Source organism: Zootoca vivipara, chromosome 3, assembly GCF_963506605.1.
Source record: "Zootoca vivipara chromosome 3, rZooViv1.1, whole genome shotgun sequence".
Taxonomy (NCBI): domain Eukaryota; kingdom Metazoa; phylum Chordata; class Lepidosauria; order Squamata; family Lacertidae; genus Zootoca; species Zootoca vivipara.
In genome coordinates this window covers 28,975,115-28,994,131 of record NC_083278.1, presented here as the reverse complement: position 1 = coordinate 28,994,131, position 19,017 = coordinate 28,975,115, and the positions used below count along the sequence as shown (strand labels likewise).

At 47.0% G+C, this 19,017-nt stretch overlaps 1 protein-coding gene across 1 annotated transcript; it reads right to left on the bottom strand.

The window, feature by feature from the left end:
* Window positions 1-513: 513 nt before the first annotated feature.
* On the bottom strand, window positions 514-17,354 carry LRATD1 (LRAT domain containing 1). Its single transcript, XM_035109826.2, has 2 exons — window positions 17,096-17,354; window positions 514-16,406 (listed from the first exon to the last, which is right to left on the bottom strand). Exon 2 carries the CDS (start codon window positions 16,367-16,369, stop codon window positions 15,479-15,481), a length of 891 nt encoding a protein of 296 aa, XP_034965717.2. The 5' UTR covers window positions 16,370-16,406; window positions 17,096-17,354; the 3' UTR covers window positions 514-15,478.
* Between the last annotated feature and the right edge of the window lie 1,663 nt (window positions 17,355-19,017).

Genomic DNA, 19,017 nt, shown 5'->3' with positions numbered 1-19,017 from the left:
ACGTTATCTTTGAGTTCTAATCATCTGCCTTGCGTGCTCCAGGTTTCCACCTTCAAGTTCAATGCACTGCAGTTGAGACCCTGCATTTAAGTTCTAAAAAGAGAAGTGCTGAGTTGGCCAGCCAGTCTAGCAGGCTATGCCTTCTGATTGAGAAACTCCATTCCCTAAACCCAAATACAGTATTATGGGGAGAAAAGTGACTGTAATTACCTATAGAAAAAAAGTGTTCTGCATGTAGTCAGTGTAGTGTTATTACCTGGTTCTGAAAACAGGTTTCAAGGCTTAGCCTCAGTGGCATATGGTCGAAATGAACCTGCTGCCCCCTCCCCCAATGTTGTTGGACCCCAACTTCCATCATCACAAACATTTGCCATGCTGATGGGAGTTGGAGCCTCTCCATTTGTGTTTCAAATTGTTTTAATGGTCCTTGGGAAACCTGCACATCTCCTAATAGAATCATCATCCCAGAAAGAGGGCTAAACCAATCAATAGCCACAAAGGGCTTATCCACACTTGTGGTTGTCTCAGGATTTCTAGACATGGGTCAGAGAAGTTTTTTCTTTTTTTTTTCTTGCCACACACTCTGGGAAATCCTCTGGCATCAAACCACAGAGGTGCAAAGGTCTTAAATCCAATGTTTGTCCTGACATGCTTCAAACCATAAAAGCTCTTATTCAAAGGCATGAAGTTTAATTCCCTCTCTTGGGGCCGAGCCACATAACAAATGTAGGGAATCTGTGTGATTGGGTCACCTGACTCCCTCTTTCCCCACTTTAAAGCACCCCACCCTCTTTAAAACAGAACTGGGGGGCATTTAAATTGTTGCTATTTTTTATCATTTGTACCCTGCACATCTGACTGGGTTACACAAGCCACTCCAGACGGCTTCCAGCAAATATAAAAACATAAACATTAAGAACTTCCTCTATACAGGGCTGTCTTCAGATGTCTTCTAAAAGTTGCATAGTTACTTACCTCCTTGCCATCTAATCCTTTCCCTTCACCCTGTTTCTCAATCTGCTTTTCCAATCAAAACTGGACTTCCTCCTCCCATCTCCATGTATCTCCAGTGTATAGATCATGTCAGGTGGGGTTTATTCAAACAGGAACCCGGGTGGTGCTGTGGTCTAAACCACTGAGCCTAGGGCTTGCCGATCAGAAGGTCGCCCGAATCCCTGTGACGGGGTGGGCTCCTCTTGCTCTGTCCCAGCTCCTGCCTACCTAGCAGTTTGAAAGCATGCCAGTGCAAGTAGATAAATAGGTACAGCTCCAGTGGGAAGGTAAACAGCATTTCTGTGTGCTCTGGTTTCCATCATGGTGTCCAGTTGTGCCAGAAGCAGTTTAGTCATGCTGGCCACATGACCCAGAAAGCTGTCTGTGGAGAAACGCCGGCTCCCTCATCCTGAAAGCGAGATTAGTGTTGCAACCCCATAGTCGCCTTTGACAGGACATGGGGTCCTTTACCTTTACCTTATTGAACTACAGGAAGGGAGAAATGCTCACACCTGAGCTGTCATAAGCAAAAGAAAGCATTTCTGGCTGGGCATGCATCTGGATCAATTATCTTCTATTCCATCATTTTTACACCTTTGCAGATTGTGGTCTTAATATTTTAAACAATGGCATATTGCTCCTCCAGATGGCTTTAGCGCTAACGCACTGGAAGTCTTGTGCTTTTGTTTATAGGCAGTCAGATTCTTGGTTCTGGCCACAGGCAAGTCATTAACTCAATGCAGCTTCCCATCTGCAGAATGAGAAGCAGAAATGACCTCTCTGTTTCCACAGATGATGCCCTGCCTGCTTATCATGCAGAAACAGGCTACCACAACCTGCATGGATCCATAGCGGCTGAAGCCCCATCGCAAGAAAACTACATCCCCAAGAGAGCCCAGTATCTACCCACCAAATGTGAGCAGAAGGAGGGGAGAGGAATACAGCAGCCTTCTCCTGCAAATCAGCACCATTGCTGATAGTTTGACTGGTCTTCCATGTGTGCCTTCCTTGGTCCTGGATAGTGGGGGGGGGATCATCACCATCCATTTATGAATCACCTGCTAGACAGCCACCTCAATGTGATTTACACATAAGATAATTAAAAGCACTCAAAAGCAGCAGATACATTCAAAACTCCAAGAAGTACACACTTGTCTACTGGAAGGTGGGTGCACTGCAGCCCATTGCTGCATGCAAGCAGAGCTTTGTGTGGTTGATATCTGCTTGTAAGAATATCTTATTTTGTTCTGAGTTTTTAAATATATATATATATTATGACTTTGTTCCTGCCAACCTAGCAGTTTGAAAGCACGTCAAAATGCAAGTAGATAAATAGGAACCGCTACAGCGGGAAGGTAAACAGCGTTTCCATGTGCTGCTCTGGTTTGCCAGAAGCGGCTTTGTCATGCTGGCCACATGACCTGGACCACATACGCCGGCTCCCTCGGCCAATAATGCGAGATGAGCGCGCAACCCCAGAGTCGGTCACGACTGGACCTAATGGTCAGGGGTCCCTTTACCTTTACCTTTTATGACTTTGTTAGCTACTTGGAGCCGTTTCTGTGAAGAGTGTCACATACTCTTCACACTGTCTCCCAGTATTTTTCCAAGCACATTTCAAAGTGTTGGTGTAGGCCTTTCAAGCCCTAAATGGCTTCAGCCCTGTATACCTGAAGAAGCGTCTCCACCCCCATCATTCAGCCCAGACAATGAGGTCCGGCTCCGAGGGGCTTCTGGCGGTTCCCTCACAGCAAGAAGTGAAGCTACAGGGAACCAGGCAGAGGGCCTTCTCGGTAGTGGCGCCCGCTCTGTGGAACGCCCTCCCATCAGATGTCAAGGAAATCAACAACCATCTGACTTTTAGAAGACATCTGAAGGCATCCCTGTTCAAGGAAGTTTTTAATGTTTGATGTTTTATCATGTTTTAAATATTCTGTGGGGAGCCACACAGAGTGGCTGGGGAAACCAAGCCAGATAGGCGGCATACAAATAATAAAATTGTTGTTGTTGTTGTTGTTGTTGTTGTTGTTGTTGTTCTACAATTTTAAAATAAACAGCTAGAAGAGAACAAATTGCCCCCATCCAAGTAAATATAGTACTTTCGATGTTCCAGTGAACAGCAATGGAAGAAAGCAACTTGAAAACACAGTGGGAGGAAACGACCTCACAGCATTTCAATCTGCTAATGGGAACATGGCCTCTGTCACGACTAGCTGTAGCTGGATTGGTATCAAGGGCTACAAAGCATAATTGGAAGTGCAGTAGAAGCTGTCGGCAATAGTGCTTGCAGCCCTAATCTCTTATCTACCATTTCCAAACCAATAATTATCAATTTCAAGATGGACCATTCTCATAATGTTCTTCTAAGCTTGACCGAAGACATCAGTAAATGGTGCATTATTGGAAGGAAACCCCCCCCCAAAATGCTATTCTGGAAATTTGGCTATGGGTGATCATTCGCCTTTGGGTGGTCTCTCTTCAAATAACATGTGCATTATTTCCTAGTACTGTACTAACTAGAAGGGGCAAGGAGACAATAATAGATTGATAAGACAAGGGGGGTATATTTAGATTACTTCCTCCAACAGGGGCTGACTTTTTTACAATTAAAAATAATAATTGGTACACAGCAGGCAGAAATCAACGTTTTGTTGGCATGGAGATGCAGCGTTAAGCAAGCTCTTCAGCTGGTTGAATTTCTGCTTGGTCAAACAGCTGTTAAAGGAACAGAACTCCACCCCCACCCCACCCTGCAAGAGTCTCAAGTTCAACTCTTCCTTTAAAAAGAGGGTCTCCCATGCATCAACCCATATCTGCAATGTATGGTATATGAAAATTCCCAAACACTTCGCAAAACAAGCAGAGACCAGTTTAAAACAAATAAGCTATGATTCTCCCAAACATATACCAGAAGGAGGGAGGGGGAGGAAATCAAGGGTGTGAGCTAATCTGGTGTTGAACATTATTTTTAGACTCCAAGTGTGGTGACCACCTAGAAAACATTTCGAGCTGGATCTATTGGCATTTTAAATACATATTCTGGAGAGCACCCCTGCCTTAAGAGGGCCTCTCATGCAGATTAACAGAGGGGAGCATATGTGTGCTTTTAGCTGCCCTGCCATTTAACAGGCTTCCCCAAACTTGGGTCTCCAGCTGTTTTTGGACTACAACTTCCATCATCCCTAGCTAGCAGGACCAGCGGTCAGGGATGATGGGAATTGTAGTCCAAAAACAGTTGAGGACCCAAGTTTGGGAAACGCCGATTTACAGGAATAGGGGAGGTTTCTCTGCATGCCACTTCAAAAACCCTGACACCAATCCACACATGCATGGCCACCGCTTGAAGACACATGACTTGCATTTTGAACGTGTGAATTGACCCCCCCCCCTTGAAAAGGAATGTGTTTCAGGGTGGGTGAAAACTCTGCCTTGGGTATGGATTTGTGATGGCTTCTTAGCACGTGTTAATGGCCCACAGAATGGCACCAGTCCATGAACCACCACTTTGAGTAGCACCATAATAGATGACATCATATGTGAACTGAGTGATTTTACCCATTTACTAAACAGATGCTCTTGTATTTACATGGCCTATTTTACACATTCTTCTGATTCTGCCCCCGCCCCCGGCAACTTACATACCATGATTTTGTACCAACCGAACACTGAAACTATCTCATATCTGCCCCCACTCTCACTTTAATTTTCAAATATATATATATATTTTATTTTTTTATACCCCACCCATCTGGCTGGGTTTCCCCAGCCACTCTGAGCAGCTCCCCACAGAATATTTAAAACACGATAAAACATCAAACATTAAAAACTTCCTTAAACAGGGCTGCCTTCAGATGTCTTCTAAAAGTCAGATAGTTGTTTATTTCCTTGACATCTGATTGGAGGGCGTTCCACAGAGCGGGCGCCACTACCGAGAAGGCCCTCTGCCTGGTTCCCTGTAACCTCACTTCTTGTGAGGGAACTGCTAGAAGGCCCTCAGAGGAGGACCTCATTGTCTGGGCTGGACAATGGGGATGGAGATGCTCCTTCAGGTATGCTAAAGGACAGCAAAACATCAATATTGTTTTCTTTCTTTCAGCATTTTGCCAAAAGTTATCCATTGCCCATTTCACATTTTTCCTCCAAAGGCTGATTTTTTTTTTAAAAAAAAAAAAAAGATAGGAATCCTGAAGGATAAGAGTTTCTCATGTAAAAATTTATCTTTGTGATAAACAAAGATACAGGGAGCTGACAGAGAGAAGAGGATGGCGCTTATATGAGAGGCAGGTTTTTTCTCAGGGTGGGAGACTGAGGAAGGCAAAACTTTATTGGGTGGGGAGTGGAAGAATTCAACTCTGAATTTGTGAAGGTAAAATAGTGACTGAGGGCTACATAGATATATTTATAATTTTGTGTTTTATGATATGAAGGTTATGATAATTTTGTGTTTTATCATATGAAGGTTATTATTAATGTATTGAACTTTTCTTTCTCTCTAGTTTTTTCTGTTTAATATACTGTTTATTATTTTTCTTTTTAGTTTAGTTTGAATTTTATGGTATACAGTATTAGGTTGAAAACCTTTCATAAATTGATTTTTGTTTTTTTAAGGATAGGGTTTCTGATGCCTGCTAAGAACAAATGTGTTTAAGCTAGCCTCCATGAACATGTGATTTTATTTGTTTTCAACTTCAAGATTTATTATTATTAAGCAGCATATAAACACAGTTAAATAAATAAAACACAGGGCTAACTCATTTGATCTTGAGGCAGCGCAGACAGAGAGAAAATGAGCTGCTTAAGAGGGCCACTTACCCTATTAAGCTACACAACCCTGTTAGCTTAACAGATCTTTGAATAAGACTGGATCACCATAGTCAAGAGTCAGCTCAGAGCAGCTCCTTAATTAGCAAGAAAGAAACAGCTTTGCACTGATTTTGCGACTTGTGAAAGTGCTTTTGGCTTGTTAGGCTCTAAAAACCAACAGCCCAGGAGGCAGCAGAATCCACAAGATTCTGAGCCACAAAATTTTAGACACTATTCTGGAAATTGGTAGCTTCTGGCACCCAAAAGGCTATTTCCCCTTTAACCTCACAAATTCCCCCTAACCACTCGTCCAATCCCTGTACGAGGACGTTGAACCCCCCGTTACGGAACTATAATACTGTATAGAACAACTGGCGAAATGGCTGCCAGTTTCAATAACTGAAGTGAAATCATATGTAAACCAACTGAAAACGGCCAAAGCCCCAGGCCCAGATGGAATTATGCCAGAAATTGGTGGGTATGCCAGAAAATGTCAGATTGGTGGGCACCATTCTTAGCCAGCCTCTTTACTTACATAGACGACACTGGCCCCATCCCAGGGGAATGGGGAACAGCCATAGTAGTCCCATTCTATAAAAAGAGCAACAGAAGTGACCCAGCGAATTATAGGCCGACCAGCTTACTAAGCGTGATTAGTACACTATGTACAAAGCACCTTCTTAATAAGTTTACAGACTGGCTAGAGAATGAAGACATCCTGGAAATAAAACAAGCTGGCTTTAGACCTGGCAGGTCCATGATAGACCACTGTCTAACGCTTCAACATCTCATTGACAAATTCAAATCAGGACGGCAGGCCTCGCTACACGCCACCTTCGTAGATCTAAAAGCAGCCTTCGATAGAGTCTCCAGAACCAGACTCTGGGACAGACTACATGGTACTACTATAAATAGAAGGCTTCTGTTCTTAATTCTGGCTCTGCACGCAAACACGGCTCTCAGAGTCAGGTGTACCCGCCTAGGACACCTAACAGACCCCCTTAAAACCTTCAAGGGAGTCAGGCAAGGTTGCCTTTTGGCCCCTCTACTATTCAATTTTTATTCAAATAACTTAGTATCTGCACTCAATGACTTAGAATTCCACACACCCCGAAACTTGCAAATTGGCATATTTCGGTTCTCTTATATGCCTATGACGCGGTAATCCTATCTCAAACCCCTATTGGACGCAAAAGAGCATTAAGAAAGCTCGCAGCATATTGTGAAATTGAATGTCTCATAATTAATTATCAAAAAAGTAAGATACTCGCTTTCAGGGGAAAAAACCAAAGCTTAGAAGCTGGGAACTTCAAGGACATAAATTAGAACAAGTTACAAATTATAAGTACCTAGGAATGGTGGTACAGGCTTCAGGAGCCAACAAACTTCACATAAACTCCATCAGGAGCTCTGTGGAAAAAACACAAACTGTATTCTTAAATTCTTCAGAGCCCAAGGGGGCTTCTTCGTCCCCCACAGCCCTAAAATTATACAAAGCCAAAACATTGGCACAGCTCCTCTATGGATCATTTCTGGGCCCACCTTCCTCTGCTTTCTCCCCCCTTGAGAGACTTCAATCCAAACTTCTTAGAGCTCTCCTACAAGTCCTCAGATGCATTTCAAATGCATGGGTCAGACTAAAAACAGAGATGATGAGAGTGGAGGCTTATATCTGCCTACCATCAATCTACAAATGGCTGTCATTGAATCTGCTCCCCCGAGGAATAGCCCCACTGATCCTCTGTGACCAGTTCCAGTCAGGCTGGCAGACAGCAGTCCTGAACACCCTTCAGAAACTGGGTTTTGCCCCTCAAGCCCTTCTAAGTTTGGGGTTGAGCCAAGCAAAAGCTAAGGTTAGGCAAAGAATCATAGACACCGAAACACAACAGAATTGCTCAAGGTGCCCCGACTATAAAACTGGAGAAATCGAGATATACAGCCGCACCGGCAGCATCTCTCTTCTTTCTAGTATCCAAAAATGCAAGAAGGGCTTTTACTCTCGTCAGAAGCTCGGCTTTGCCCTCACCAGTCCTGGAAGGATCCTTTAAAAAAAGTCCCATATGCTCAGAGAATTTGCACCTGTTCATTGGGAGAGATAGGAAGCCCAGAGCACTTATTTTTTAGATGTCCCTTTTATGAGACCATTGATCCCCTGCTGGTGAGGCTCGCTAACCTTCCGGAAAAGCAAAAATCCGATCTTCTCCTGTTAGGCAAAGATCAAAAGACGACCCGGTTGGTCGCCAGATTCTGTGTACAGATCTGTAGGCGCAGACCATCACCACCAACCCCGATCCAAACTAGTTCGTCAAGAAAATCTCCAAACTTGGCCCCTCGGGTGATTCTGGGTCATTTCTCTGTGGTAGCCTCTGAATATCACATGCAGGGGATTTTAAGAGAGAATGTTGTTGCACTCACTATGGGTATAGCATGCTAGATTAAATGGATGTTTTGCCTCATCCAGTTGGGCTCTTATGTTCTTCAATATATGGGAGGCATTTTTAACTGAGGATTAACTCTTCCCTCCCCTGCCATGGCCTTGACCAAGTTTGCCCCAGATGCTACGATTTGCCATAGGGATCCCTTCACTTTCTCCCCTAAGGCTAATTACAACATGGGTGGCAATTATTTGTCAGGGCTGCAGCTTGGAAGAGAAGGGTTACGCCTTCACTTCCTTTACCTTGTGGTTCTAGTGAAAATTGCCATTCCCTGCTCCCCACTCCTAGTATTATAATTTTAGAAACAACCACCTAGGTGTGGGTGGTAATCACACACAAAGTAATGTCTAGTTTGACCCATCCAGTTTTGTGTACTCCCATTCCTAGAAAGTACGGGGCTGAGCAGCTTTCCATTTGCCCTGTTGCTTCCCTCTGAAAAGCTTCTTCTTTAGCACAGAATCGGAGCAAGCATCAAGCCACAGAAAACCTTTCTGCTGTTTTCTCCAATTCAGCAGGAAAGAGCAGTTTCCTATTCCATTCTTTTCCAGGGGGAAGTGGTGGGACAAGCAAAATTGTGAACAACCCTCCCCTCTCATGTGTTTTCAAAAAGTAAGCAATGTTGGGTACGATAGCACAAACTCCTAAGTAAGTGGGGATAGAACTGCAGGCTGTTCCACACCATACATTTAAAACATACGACTTCCCCCCAAGAATCGTGGGAACTCACCAAACCACAGTTCCGAGCACCCTTACCAATTCCCAGGATTTCTTGAGGGGAGTCCTGTGCTTTAAGTAATAGTCTCATTCTAGCCATATGCCACAGGACCAAATAAGTCAGTTGTGGGAATCACCCTGCAAATCTGTTCCATGACAAAGACAGGAGTCAAAGGGGTGCTTGCTTGGCAGACCTGTGGCACATTTCCATTGTATTTTTCACCATGTGATGAGTGACTTTCAGGGGAACTCTCCTGAATGCATGGCTCTCTGTAAGCAATGATTTTGTTCTATAATCCCAAAATGACTACAAAGAAGGTCAAGCATGGCACCCTACGAAAGTATTCCCTTCTCTGCATTTAAACAGTACAATATGCAATGGGCACCCAATATTCCTTCCAATTCCAATTCAAGACTTAGCACGCTGAAACCAATGTTGCCAAATCTGCGCCACCCACACAGAAGAGGGAGAAGAGGCAGACATGGAGGCAACCCCATGTTTTGTAGAGGTACAAAAATATTTATGGGATAAACCCAATGAAGACTAAATGGGCATGAGATGCTGATTGATAAAGTTGAGTGGTTGTGGAATGGAGTGACTGAGAAAGATGGAAGAAAAGACACAGATATATAACATTAGAACCACTTAATTGTCTGGATGGGTTACTTCCTAGAGCTGAGCTAGTTTTAAAAATGTCCTCAGGTATGGAAGTGAGAGCCACCCATAGAAATCAAGACAGAAATCCAATATTATAATGCAGTTGGGATGGGGGCCCCATGTGTCCATACCCTACCCTCAAAAAATAAAAATGAAGGGCTAGCCCCACAAAAAAGGCCAGAGACAACTGAGCATGCTCAGTGGACATGGAATGCTGTTGAGGTGGGGGTAAAAAGTCTGGAACTCTCCACCATATCAATATTTTTTTTGTAGGGTCCCATTTGAATATAGCAATCTCGATTGTCCTTGTCCCATTGTTACGTAGCCAAAATGGTACTGTTCACACATGAGGAGAGGTATGAGCAGACTTGGGTTTGCAGAAGTACAGTCTTTCATAGAACAGCCTTCAGAGGTAGAACCCCCCCCCCAAAAAAAACAACCAGCAAAATGAGGACTGAGCCATGCTCAGTGGGCATGGAATGCTGATTGACTTGTGTACACAATGAGATAAAACTGTGTAGAAGAGGGACCATAATGGAAGGAAGGGAACCCTGAACAGAAGCATTTCACAATACATCACAGGTTACATCCAACGTAGAGTCAAGTAACTTCTTGCAAAAGAAGAATGACTTCCTCTTATGTAATGGGACATGCCCCCTCTCCTCCTCCCATAAACCTGATAAATTTGTTCTGATGGTTCCCCCAACCCTCTGGAGCACATCTGGGGACATTGCAGGGAATGAGCAGGAGGAAGAGAGGGGCAAAGTCCCGTTGTGCAAGCGAAAGTCATTCCACTTAAGGGAGGAAACTAAACTACTGTTAATGGTTTTATCAGAATGAGCAGAGATTATGGGGAAATTGAAAGAACCATGGGAGGGGAAAGGAAGGAAGTCAGTGAATGTATTATTGTTGTTGTGGATATTCAATGGTGGAAATGTACATTTGAAAACTTAAAATTAAAAGGGGGGGAGTTTGGCACAGCTCATTGAGGCAGGTCCCACTTGTTCAAAATGCCAGCAGACTGTGATCCACATCACCGTGTAAGACAGCATGCATGAAACACACAATACACACTTCTGATCCTCACCACATTTACACAAACGTTCTTTCCAGCAATTACTTAGACGTTCCATCAGAAGATTCCTAAGGCTGAAAGCTGAAACCCTTGGAACCTAGCTGGAGAACAGCCTAACATACAGCAAACCCAACCACTCTCTATTGGAAAAGTGACGGGCATCTCAATATGCCAGCGTGTGATACTGCAGCAACCTCATGCAACCATACAGATCTCTCTACTCAGAGGGAGGAAAGTACTAGACCACTACAAAGCTGCAACAGTTCAATAACTCACAGCATGCATGCTTTCTGTTTCAAGGCCACCTGAGGGATGTAGCTCAGAACATCTGCTGTGCATGCAGATGGCAATCTCCAGCTGGTACAGCAAGGCGATAGCCATCTGAAAACCTGGGGAGCTGTGGCTGTCCCAGTAGACAACAATGAGATACACAGACCAGGGATCATGCTCTGTAAGAGAGGTACCTTCCTATCTTCCTAAAATGATATGGAATGGGAAAGCTTCTGTTTATCTTTATCATAAGATCATTGCTGTCCCCCAGTGGCTGCCGTAGAGTTTGAGGGTGAAGCTTATCAGCCATCTAGTCTAATATCCTGCTTGATGCAGGACAGCAAGAAGCACAGCATTCTAGCAGCTAGTCTATCCTCTGCGTGACATGCAGAAATACTTCTCAGAATACTTTAGTTTTTGAAGCTATTTAAGCACACAACAGTTATCCCAGGACATAGCTGGCTCAACCCCAGTCGATGACAGTCAGGAGATAAAGAGTTTTCCCATTTTCAAGTTTTTGCACACTCATCAGGGAGTAAGGCCTGGCTCACATGTGCACAAACATTTGTGCTGGAGATACCACAGCGACACGTTTTCATATCTGCAATGGCTCATTTGCCCATGCAAGTCAATTGTGTGCTGCACACACACACACACATGTATGAATCAACCAGCTCTGCCCAATTTAACTTTGTGGGATGTGCGGAGGTCGAAAGCTTTTAAAGGAAGAACCCCCACACTCTTAGCTTTCTTTTAACAACTTCATCAGACAATATGAAAACCACTTATGCGGACGATGTTAGAGAAATTTTAACCTCTTTCCACAGAAGCTCAGTGCTGACCTCCCCTGCCCTTCGCACATCCACTGTTCACTTCTGTAACAACAGTCCAGGAAGCCAGCCATTGGGCAACCAATGATGCAGTGTTGCAATAAGACTTCCTAGGATGCTTGTTAGTATCAAAAAGAACCAAGCAATATTGCATAAAAGAGGGAGTGAATGGATTCAAGAATTTCAATGTTCTCTTCTTTTCTCTGCTTGAGAGAGAGAGACAGAGAGTGTGCATTACTATATCTTCAAAAATAAAATACTATCATCTGCAAGAGATTTTATCCCTACAAAATATGCAGGTTGGTACTGAATACAATTGGAATGTATGGGACACTGGATTGCAGAATATTTTTTTATCTTTATGTTCCCGGCTTCCTTGTCCGCACCAGAGTGTAATGCTAAACAAACCGTAATAAGGATTTGACAGGGAAACAAATGAATAAGCTTTCCCTCTAGTGTTGGGATACATTTTCCGGCCTTATGAATGTAACCAAATCAGGTTTGTATACACTGGGTTTGACTTTTGAGCAAACTCAGCCCCAATCTATTTACAGCTTTGTCAACGTGGAACTATAAATAATGAACAGCTATTGTCTGAAAAGTACTCACCTCCCTCTGCCTCCCTGTAGAGTATTCTTGTGCAGGCAGAGAAGAATATAGCAACACACAGTGCTAGTACTGTAGTTGTACAATGGCTGGGTAATATGCAGGAGATCAAAGCTGCAGAGGTCCTCAGACCCCTTAAGCATAGTAGGCTGACCGAAGGCAGAGGACTAACCAGCAGAAATTGCCATGTATAGGACTGAAGCACTGGAAGTTCTCCCACTTGGAGCACTGTGCATCAAGTACTACAGTACATATTTTTCTTTAGAGAATGGATCTGGCCTCCAGAAAAGCAGGCAAGTCACCAGCTCTCAACTTCTGACACTCAACAGAAAAAGGTCAGTGCTAAATGTTGCAGTGGGCAGCATTAGTGTACAGGGAACACTGCAGAAGCAAGACCTGCAGGATTATCCGCACAGGTAACTAACAAACTGTGCAGAGGGACTGCAACCGTGCATTGCAGTCCTATGCATGTTGATTCAGTGGCCCCACTGTGTTCAATAGGGCTTAGTCACAGGAAAGGGCATATAGTATTTTAACACCCTCACTTTCAATGATGAGAGGGAGGCATCAACATTTATGCAGAATCCCATCATCACAAAACCAGTTGCAGTTTAAGGCCCTGGGTACATCAATATTGTAAAAAGTCGCACACAAACCCCCTGCAATGTGTACATCTGTGGAAACTTTGTTCCCTTACCCAAATCTATGCCGCTTTGTTTCATTTCTCACTTGATTATGGGCTCTCTCTTTTAGGGTACCATCCAAGGCTCAAATCCTATGCACTCTTATCTAGGAGCAAGTCCCATTGGGGCTTCCTTCTAGTAGACATGTCTAGGATTGCACTGTGAACCTTGCTTCTATTGGAACTGTGGGTGATGGTTAAAACTAGATTACCTGCAGGCTCTTTCCATCCCATAGTTGACCTGTGGGTCACGTTTGCTAAGAGTTCTAACCTAACCACATCTGGGAAGCATGGCATTGGCTATCCCTGTTGGAGAGGGGGAAGGCATGCAAGGACCTCAATATAGAAACCCTTTAGACTCCCTGAAGGCCACCTATAGTTTCAGAACATAAAAATGGCCCCGCTGGATAGAGACAAAAACCCATCTAATCTAGAAATCTGTTCTTACAGTGGCCAGTCAGAAGCATATGGGATGTCAACACGCAGGATATGACCACAGTAGCAATCTCTCAATTTACAATTACCAACATCTGGTGTTCTGAGGCACCTTGTCTCCAACCCTGAAGGTGGACCATTGAGAGTCAGTGTGGTGCACTGGTCAGAGTGCTGGACTAGGATCTGGGAGGTAAAGGTAAAGGGACCCCTGACCATTAGGTCCAGCCGTGACCGACTCTGGGGTTGCGGCGCTCATCTCGCGTTATTGGCTGAGGGAGCCGACATACAGCTTCCAGGTCATGTGGCCAGCATGACAAAGATACCTGGTGAGCCAGAGCAGCACATAGAAACGCCGTTTACCTTCCCACTGTAGCGGCACCTATTTATCTACTTGCACTTTGAGGCGCTTTCGAACTGCTAGGTTGGCAGGAGCTGGGACTGAGCAACGGGAGCTCACCCCGTCACAGGGATTCGAACCAACAATCTTCTGATCGGCAAGCCCTAAGCTCTGTAGTTTAACCCACAGTGCCACCCGCGTCCCTAGGATCTGGGAGACCAGGGTTCAAATCCCCACTCACTGGGTGACCTTGGGCCAGTCACTGTCTCTCAGCCTAACTAATCTCAGAGTTGTTGTGGGGATTAAGGGATTAGGGAGAGAACCACTCACACAACTTTCAGCTTCTTGTGGGCAATAAAGAAACAATAATAGCCTTGTTCTTCATTAAAGCATCCTCCCACAGCCTCTTCAAACCAGTAAGTGGAATGGGGTGGATCCTAAAAAGGTAAAGGCATTGAGCTGGTTTCTCTCTGCTCCTCTTCCTTCCCTGTAAGTGTAGCACTGGTTGGATGGCTGGCCACCAAGGAAGAGCTACAGCTTTCAGCATGAAACTCAACCCTCGCTCCTTCCTTGCTTGGTCCAATAATCTGACACAGAATGACACCCTTGAATATCATATTAATTAAACTGGAGTAAATAGCACCACTTGGCTCTGTACTCTCACAGTCATTAATACAAATTAGAATCTCTACTTCACCCATGAGCATCCACTAAAAGCAGGAAAGGAAGGGTTGAATTACACCCCCCTTTTAAAAACAAAACACCAATAACTATAGGGTGGTTGACGGTGTTAAAGAGAGTTGAACAAAGGTTAAATAGCAAGTCTCACTGAGTTTGAATCCAGGCTTAGTCACAGATGATTTGAGCACAGGATGACAGCCATATAGTACATATTTGCATATGCTTACTCAGAAGTAAGTCCCACTGTGTTTAATGAGACTATGCACACTTCAGAGCAAATCCCAGGGAGCTCAGTGGGGGTTTACTCCTGAGTAAACGCACCATGCCCAGAACCACTGTTAAATCACCTTGGAGGGAAAAAACACACACACCTTGAGTCAACCATCAAACCCTAGGAAATCAGTAAGATAACCAAGGACTCTAGCATCTGCTTATCAATAAAATAAATATATATAAAAAATCTCAGCCACCCTTCTCACTCATGGATTAAAGTCATGAACGCTTTTTTAAAAAGGGGGAGAAAAATCAATTTGAGATTTTATTAAGCACACTGGGAGCTATGATCAACATCGATAGCCAGGAGTGACTTTGTCCGCATACTTTTGCTAACTGCATCGCTCCTCCCTCCCACCCCCCGCCCGCTTTTCTGCCGCCCGCATCCTCGTCTTCGATAGATATCACTAGTGTGATCCTGTTAGTCGGAGGCGAACCGAGGACTGGCCAATGAGAGCGGGAGGAGCGGCGCTGGTTTCGCTTGGAATGTTGCCATGGTTTTTCCCCTCGATGGAACAGAACGGAAAGGGAAAGTGGGGCGGGGGGTAGCGAGAGAGAAAGAGGGCGGCCACCCACGTGGCGAGGTAACGAGTCCGGGTGGTGCACGCCGGCTGGACCAGAGCTGGCCTCTCCCTTCTGTGATCCCCACCCACCCAGGCGCCCCTCAGCAAGGCGGGCGCCCCTTTTCACTCTTTGCCATCCACGATGGCCAGCTCTTTGATCACTCTCAGTTTGCCGCTGGCGTCGATCCTGCGCTTCTCCCTGATTAGGTCCTCGAGGCTCTGGAAGCGCAACGTGTGCACCTGGTTGTCGGCCAGGTGGATCTTGAGATAGTACTGCTGCTCCCGGGGCTGGGAGCCCGAGGGCGGCGGGAGCTCGCCGCCGGCTTTGAACTCCCGTTTGCCGAAGCGGCACCAGGCGGCGAAGCTCTCCGAGTTCGTCCAGCAGATCTCTTGGCTCTTTAAGCCCAGGTGACCGCAGGCGTTCTGCACCACCAGCTCCGCCACCAGGGGGCGGTACCGGTACCAGCTACTCACCACCCGGCCCACGTTGCCAGCGGCCGCCTCGTACAAGCTGTCCTGGCGAATCTGGCCCTGGTGCAAGTGGATGATTTGCCCGCTGCCCACATAGACTGCCCAGTGTGGCGGAGGAGGAGGGTGGTCGGACGGCCCCAAGTACAGCAGCTCTAGCAGGTCGCCCGGCTTGCACAAGGCAGGCAGGGCCGCCACGGGGTAGACGCTCAAATCCCCAGCCTGGGGGTCTCCGCTCACCTTGGAGAAGATGCATTCCTGGCCGCGGAAGGCGGAGAACTGGGTCTCGCTCAGCACCAGCTGCGGAGGGTGGTGGTGGTGGTGGTGATGGTGGTGGTGGTGGGTGGGGGTCTCTTGGACCGGGCTGCTGGAGCCTTTCACGCTGTACTTGTCCGGCTGCCCTCCTCGCTCGTCCAGGTCCTCTTCCTCATCCGAGAAGAAGTAAGCCACCCCGACGCGCAGCTCGTCCTTCTCGATGCCAGAGGGGTCCCCGGTCGGCAACTCGCTGTAATTCAGGTGCGTGATGCGATCCAGTTGATTTCCCATCAATGACAGGGCGAGGCGAGAGCAAGAATCGCCGGATCTGAGCGAGCGAGAGATAGGGAGAGGGAAAGAGAGGAGTGAGAAAGAGTCCGCGCAATCAGCCCGCGCAGCAAAACGACAGGCGCGCACGCCGAAAGGGATCAGGCGGGGTCGCTTCTCCTCCACGCCTCGGCTTCGTCTAGGAGAGACGCCGCTCCCTTTCTCTCGCTTCTCTTTTCCCTAACACACCCACCCGCCTGCCTGCTTCAGACGCTGCAGGCCTCTCGGAGCGCGCACGAGCCGCTCCCGGTCCCCCCACGGGGTGGCTCGCAGCAGCTACCCCGCTGCCTGGGCTACCCCGCAGCCTCCAGCGGCGCGCTCGTTCCTACGGGTCTCCGCGGCGGTGCGCAAAGGCAACGCTGCTCGGGACAACGATGGCAGGAGGAGGAAAGCCAGGCTCGGAGTTTCTCCCCTTTGTCTCCGGCGCTCCTTCCCCGCCTCTTGCTTCTCTCCTCCGAAGCGACTCCTCTGAGGGAGCTTGGCAGCCTCCGCGCTTCCAGCTGCAACAATGTGCCGCTCTCCGGAGCGGGAGAGGCAGTGGCGCTGCCCTTTCCCCCTTGACTCCCTGACCCCAAGCGATGCCTCGGCCGTGACCTTCCGAAACAGCTTAGCCCCGAAGGGGCGGCTGCTGGGGAGAAAAAGAAAAGAAAAAAGAAATCCGTCCGTCTGCGGTGCCCGCTCTCTGCGTACCCGGAATCGCCCAGATCCTGCCAAAGCCCCCGAACTCCTTTAAAGTCCTCTGGTCGCCATGGGGGCTGCCGCTGCGGACGACGAGGAGTCGCGCCAGGTCTTCCTCCTCCTGGGAACCCGCCGTCCAAGGGTCCCGACTGGCATGCGCGCCCGCTCTCCCTCCTGCGCCCTTTCCCCTGCCCGGTCCTTCTCGGCTCTGGTCTCCCTCCGGCAGCACCGGCGAGTCTAAAGTAGCAGCTGCTCCGGATACTAAGGCCCGCCCTTGGCCGTGTTCATTGGCTGCTATGCTCCGCGCGTGGAAAAGTCGAGCCATCCTCCGGAGTGTCAATCATCCACGCGGCAAGGGTGGGATGCCAGACGCCCGCCGTCTGCTTGCCTTCTGCAGCAGCAGCAGCAGCAAAGCCCACGGCTGCCCGCCTGGATCTTTGCGCGCCCGGCTAGGGAGGTGAGGGGCTGGCGGGCCTAGTGGTGGCAGCGGCGTGTGGCAAGCATAGCTGCCAAGTTTTCACTTTTCTCGCGAGGAAGCCTATTCAGCATGAGGGAAAATCCCTGTAAAAAAGGGATAACTTGGCAGCTATGGTGGCAAGCCGTTTGTGCTGAGAAGGGAAGCCTCAGCCTCCGCCCCGCCCCCCTCGCCCCTACGCGGTATCCTACTAAATAATGGATCTGCGCAATGTCACGACTTGCAGAAGCTTGGTTATCAGCCGTTGTGATTTTCCTGCCTCTTTATAATCGATGCTTAGATTTGGGGAATGGAGGATCTTTTTCTAGGAAACACCTGACACAAAAACTCAAACCCTCAACCAGCTGTTAAATCAGCAAAGGGAAAGCTAATTCCGTATGTGCGTTTGCCAGAATGTGTACAGTAAATTTACCGGTAAATGAATGCATCTTTGGGAGGCAGTAGGAGTTTATTGCCCCCATGAGAAAAGCTGTTGGGGGCCTCCTAGAAAGTGTGTCAGAGGTTAGGGGGTTGTAAGCCCCAATTGCTGCAGAGACAGCATCCTGGTGCCAGTTCGTCATATGAATGTGAGAACCCGACAATAAGGGTTATAACCCTGGTACATCTCATGCCATTGCAGAATTCTGTTGGTGTACCCATTGCACATTACTTCTGCTATTTGTGCTGTATTCACAGTTTTCTGAGAATAAACCATGGAGATTGGGGGTCACAGTTTTGCCCCATTGAATGAGACAGGGTTGACATATATTTGCTCAGTTACTGTGGGGAAATACTATCTCTGAGGAAGGGAACAGTGGCACTGAGCCCTAGCATATACTAGCTTCCTCATTCACTTCTGCAGAGAGTCTTCTTGGGCAACCATAGCTTAGTGTGGGTGCCCATGCTTTGTTTGCTGAAAGCTCCAGGTTCCCTCCATGGAATCTCCAGAGATGGGGAATACTCCTATCTGAAACCTGCCAGTCAGAGTAGGTAATGCTGAGCTGGAGGCACCAGTGATCTGCCTCTGTAGGAAGCCATCTCACTTTTGCTGATCCTTTGGCCTGAACTTTCAGTCCTCACCTGAACCAAAGTTGCATCTGCACACATCCAGCCTCCGCTGTCCTTCACCGTCGCTTCCCTGCTTGTTTGTCTCTGCTTGCTCGCCACCATATTTCTGTTGTAAGCTTCTTGGGGCAGGGACCATTTCGCACCAGGTACATTGGTTGCACAACAACAACAACAAAAAAACGGTATCAACGTGTGCCCATCCGCTGGGCCTGTAAGGGATCTCTGCATTACGCCATGTGCTTTGTGGAATGGCCTTGAAGAGGTGAAAGGAATGTAAGTGAGGTGATTCCCATGTCAGTGGACTGCCTGTGGCTGCGATCTTCACACCGCTTTCTTTGGATCCCTCCCTCCCTCCCTTTGAAACAGATTAAGCTTCCCTATGGGGGCAGGTTCTTTGAGAACATCAACATGT

Excerpts from the sequence above, each read along its gene's own strand:
- LRATD1 (XM_035109826.2), bottom strand. The coding sequence starts at position 16,369 with ATGGGAAATCAACTGGATCGCATCACGCACCTGAATTACAGCGAGTTG.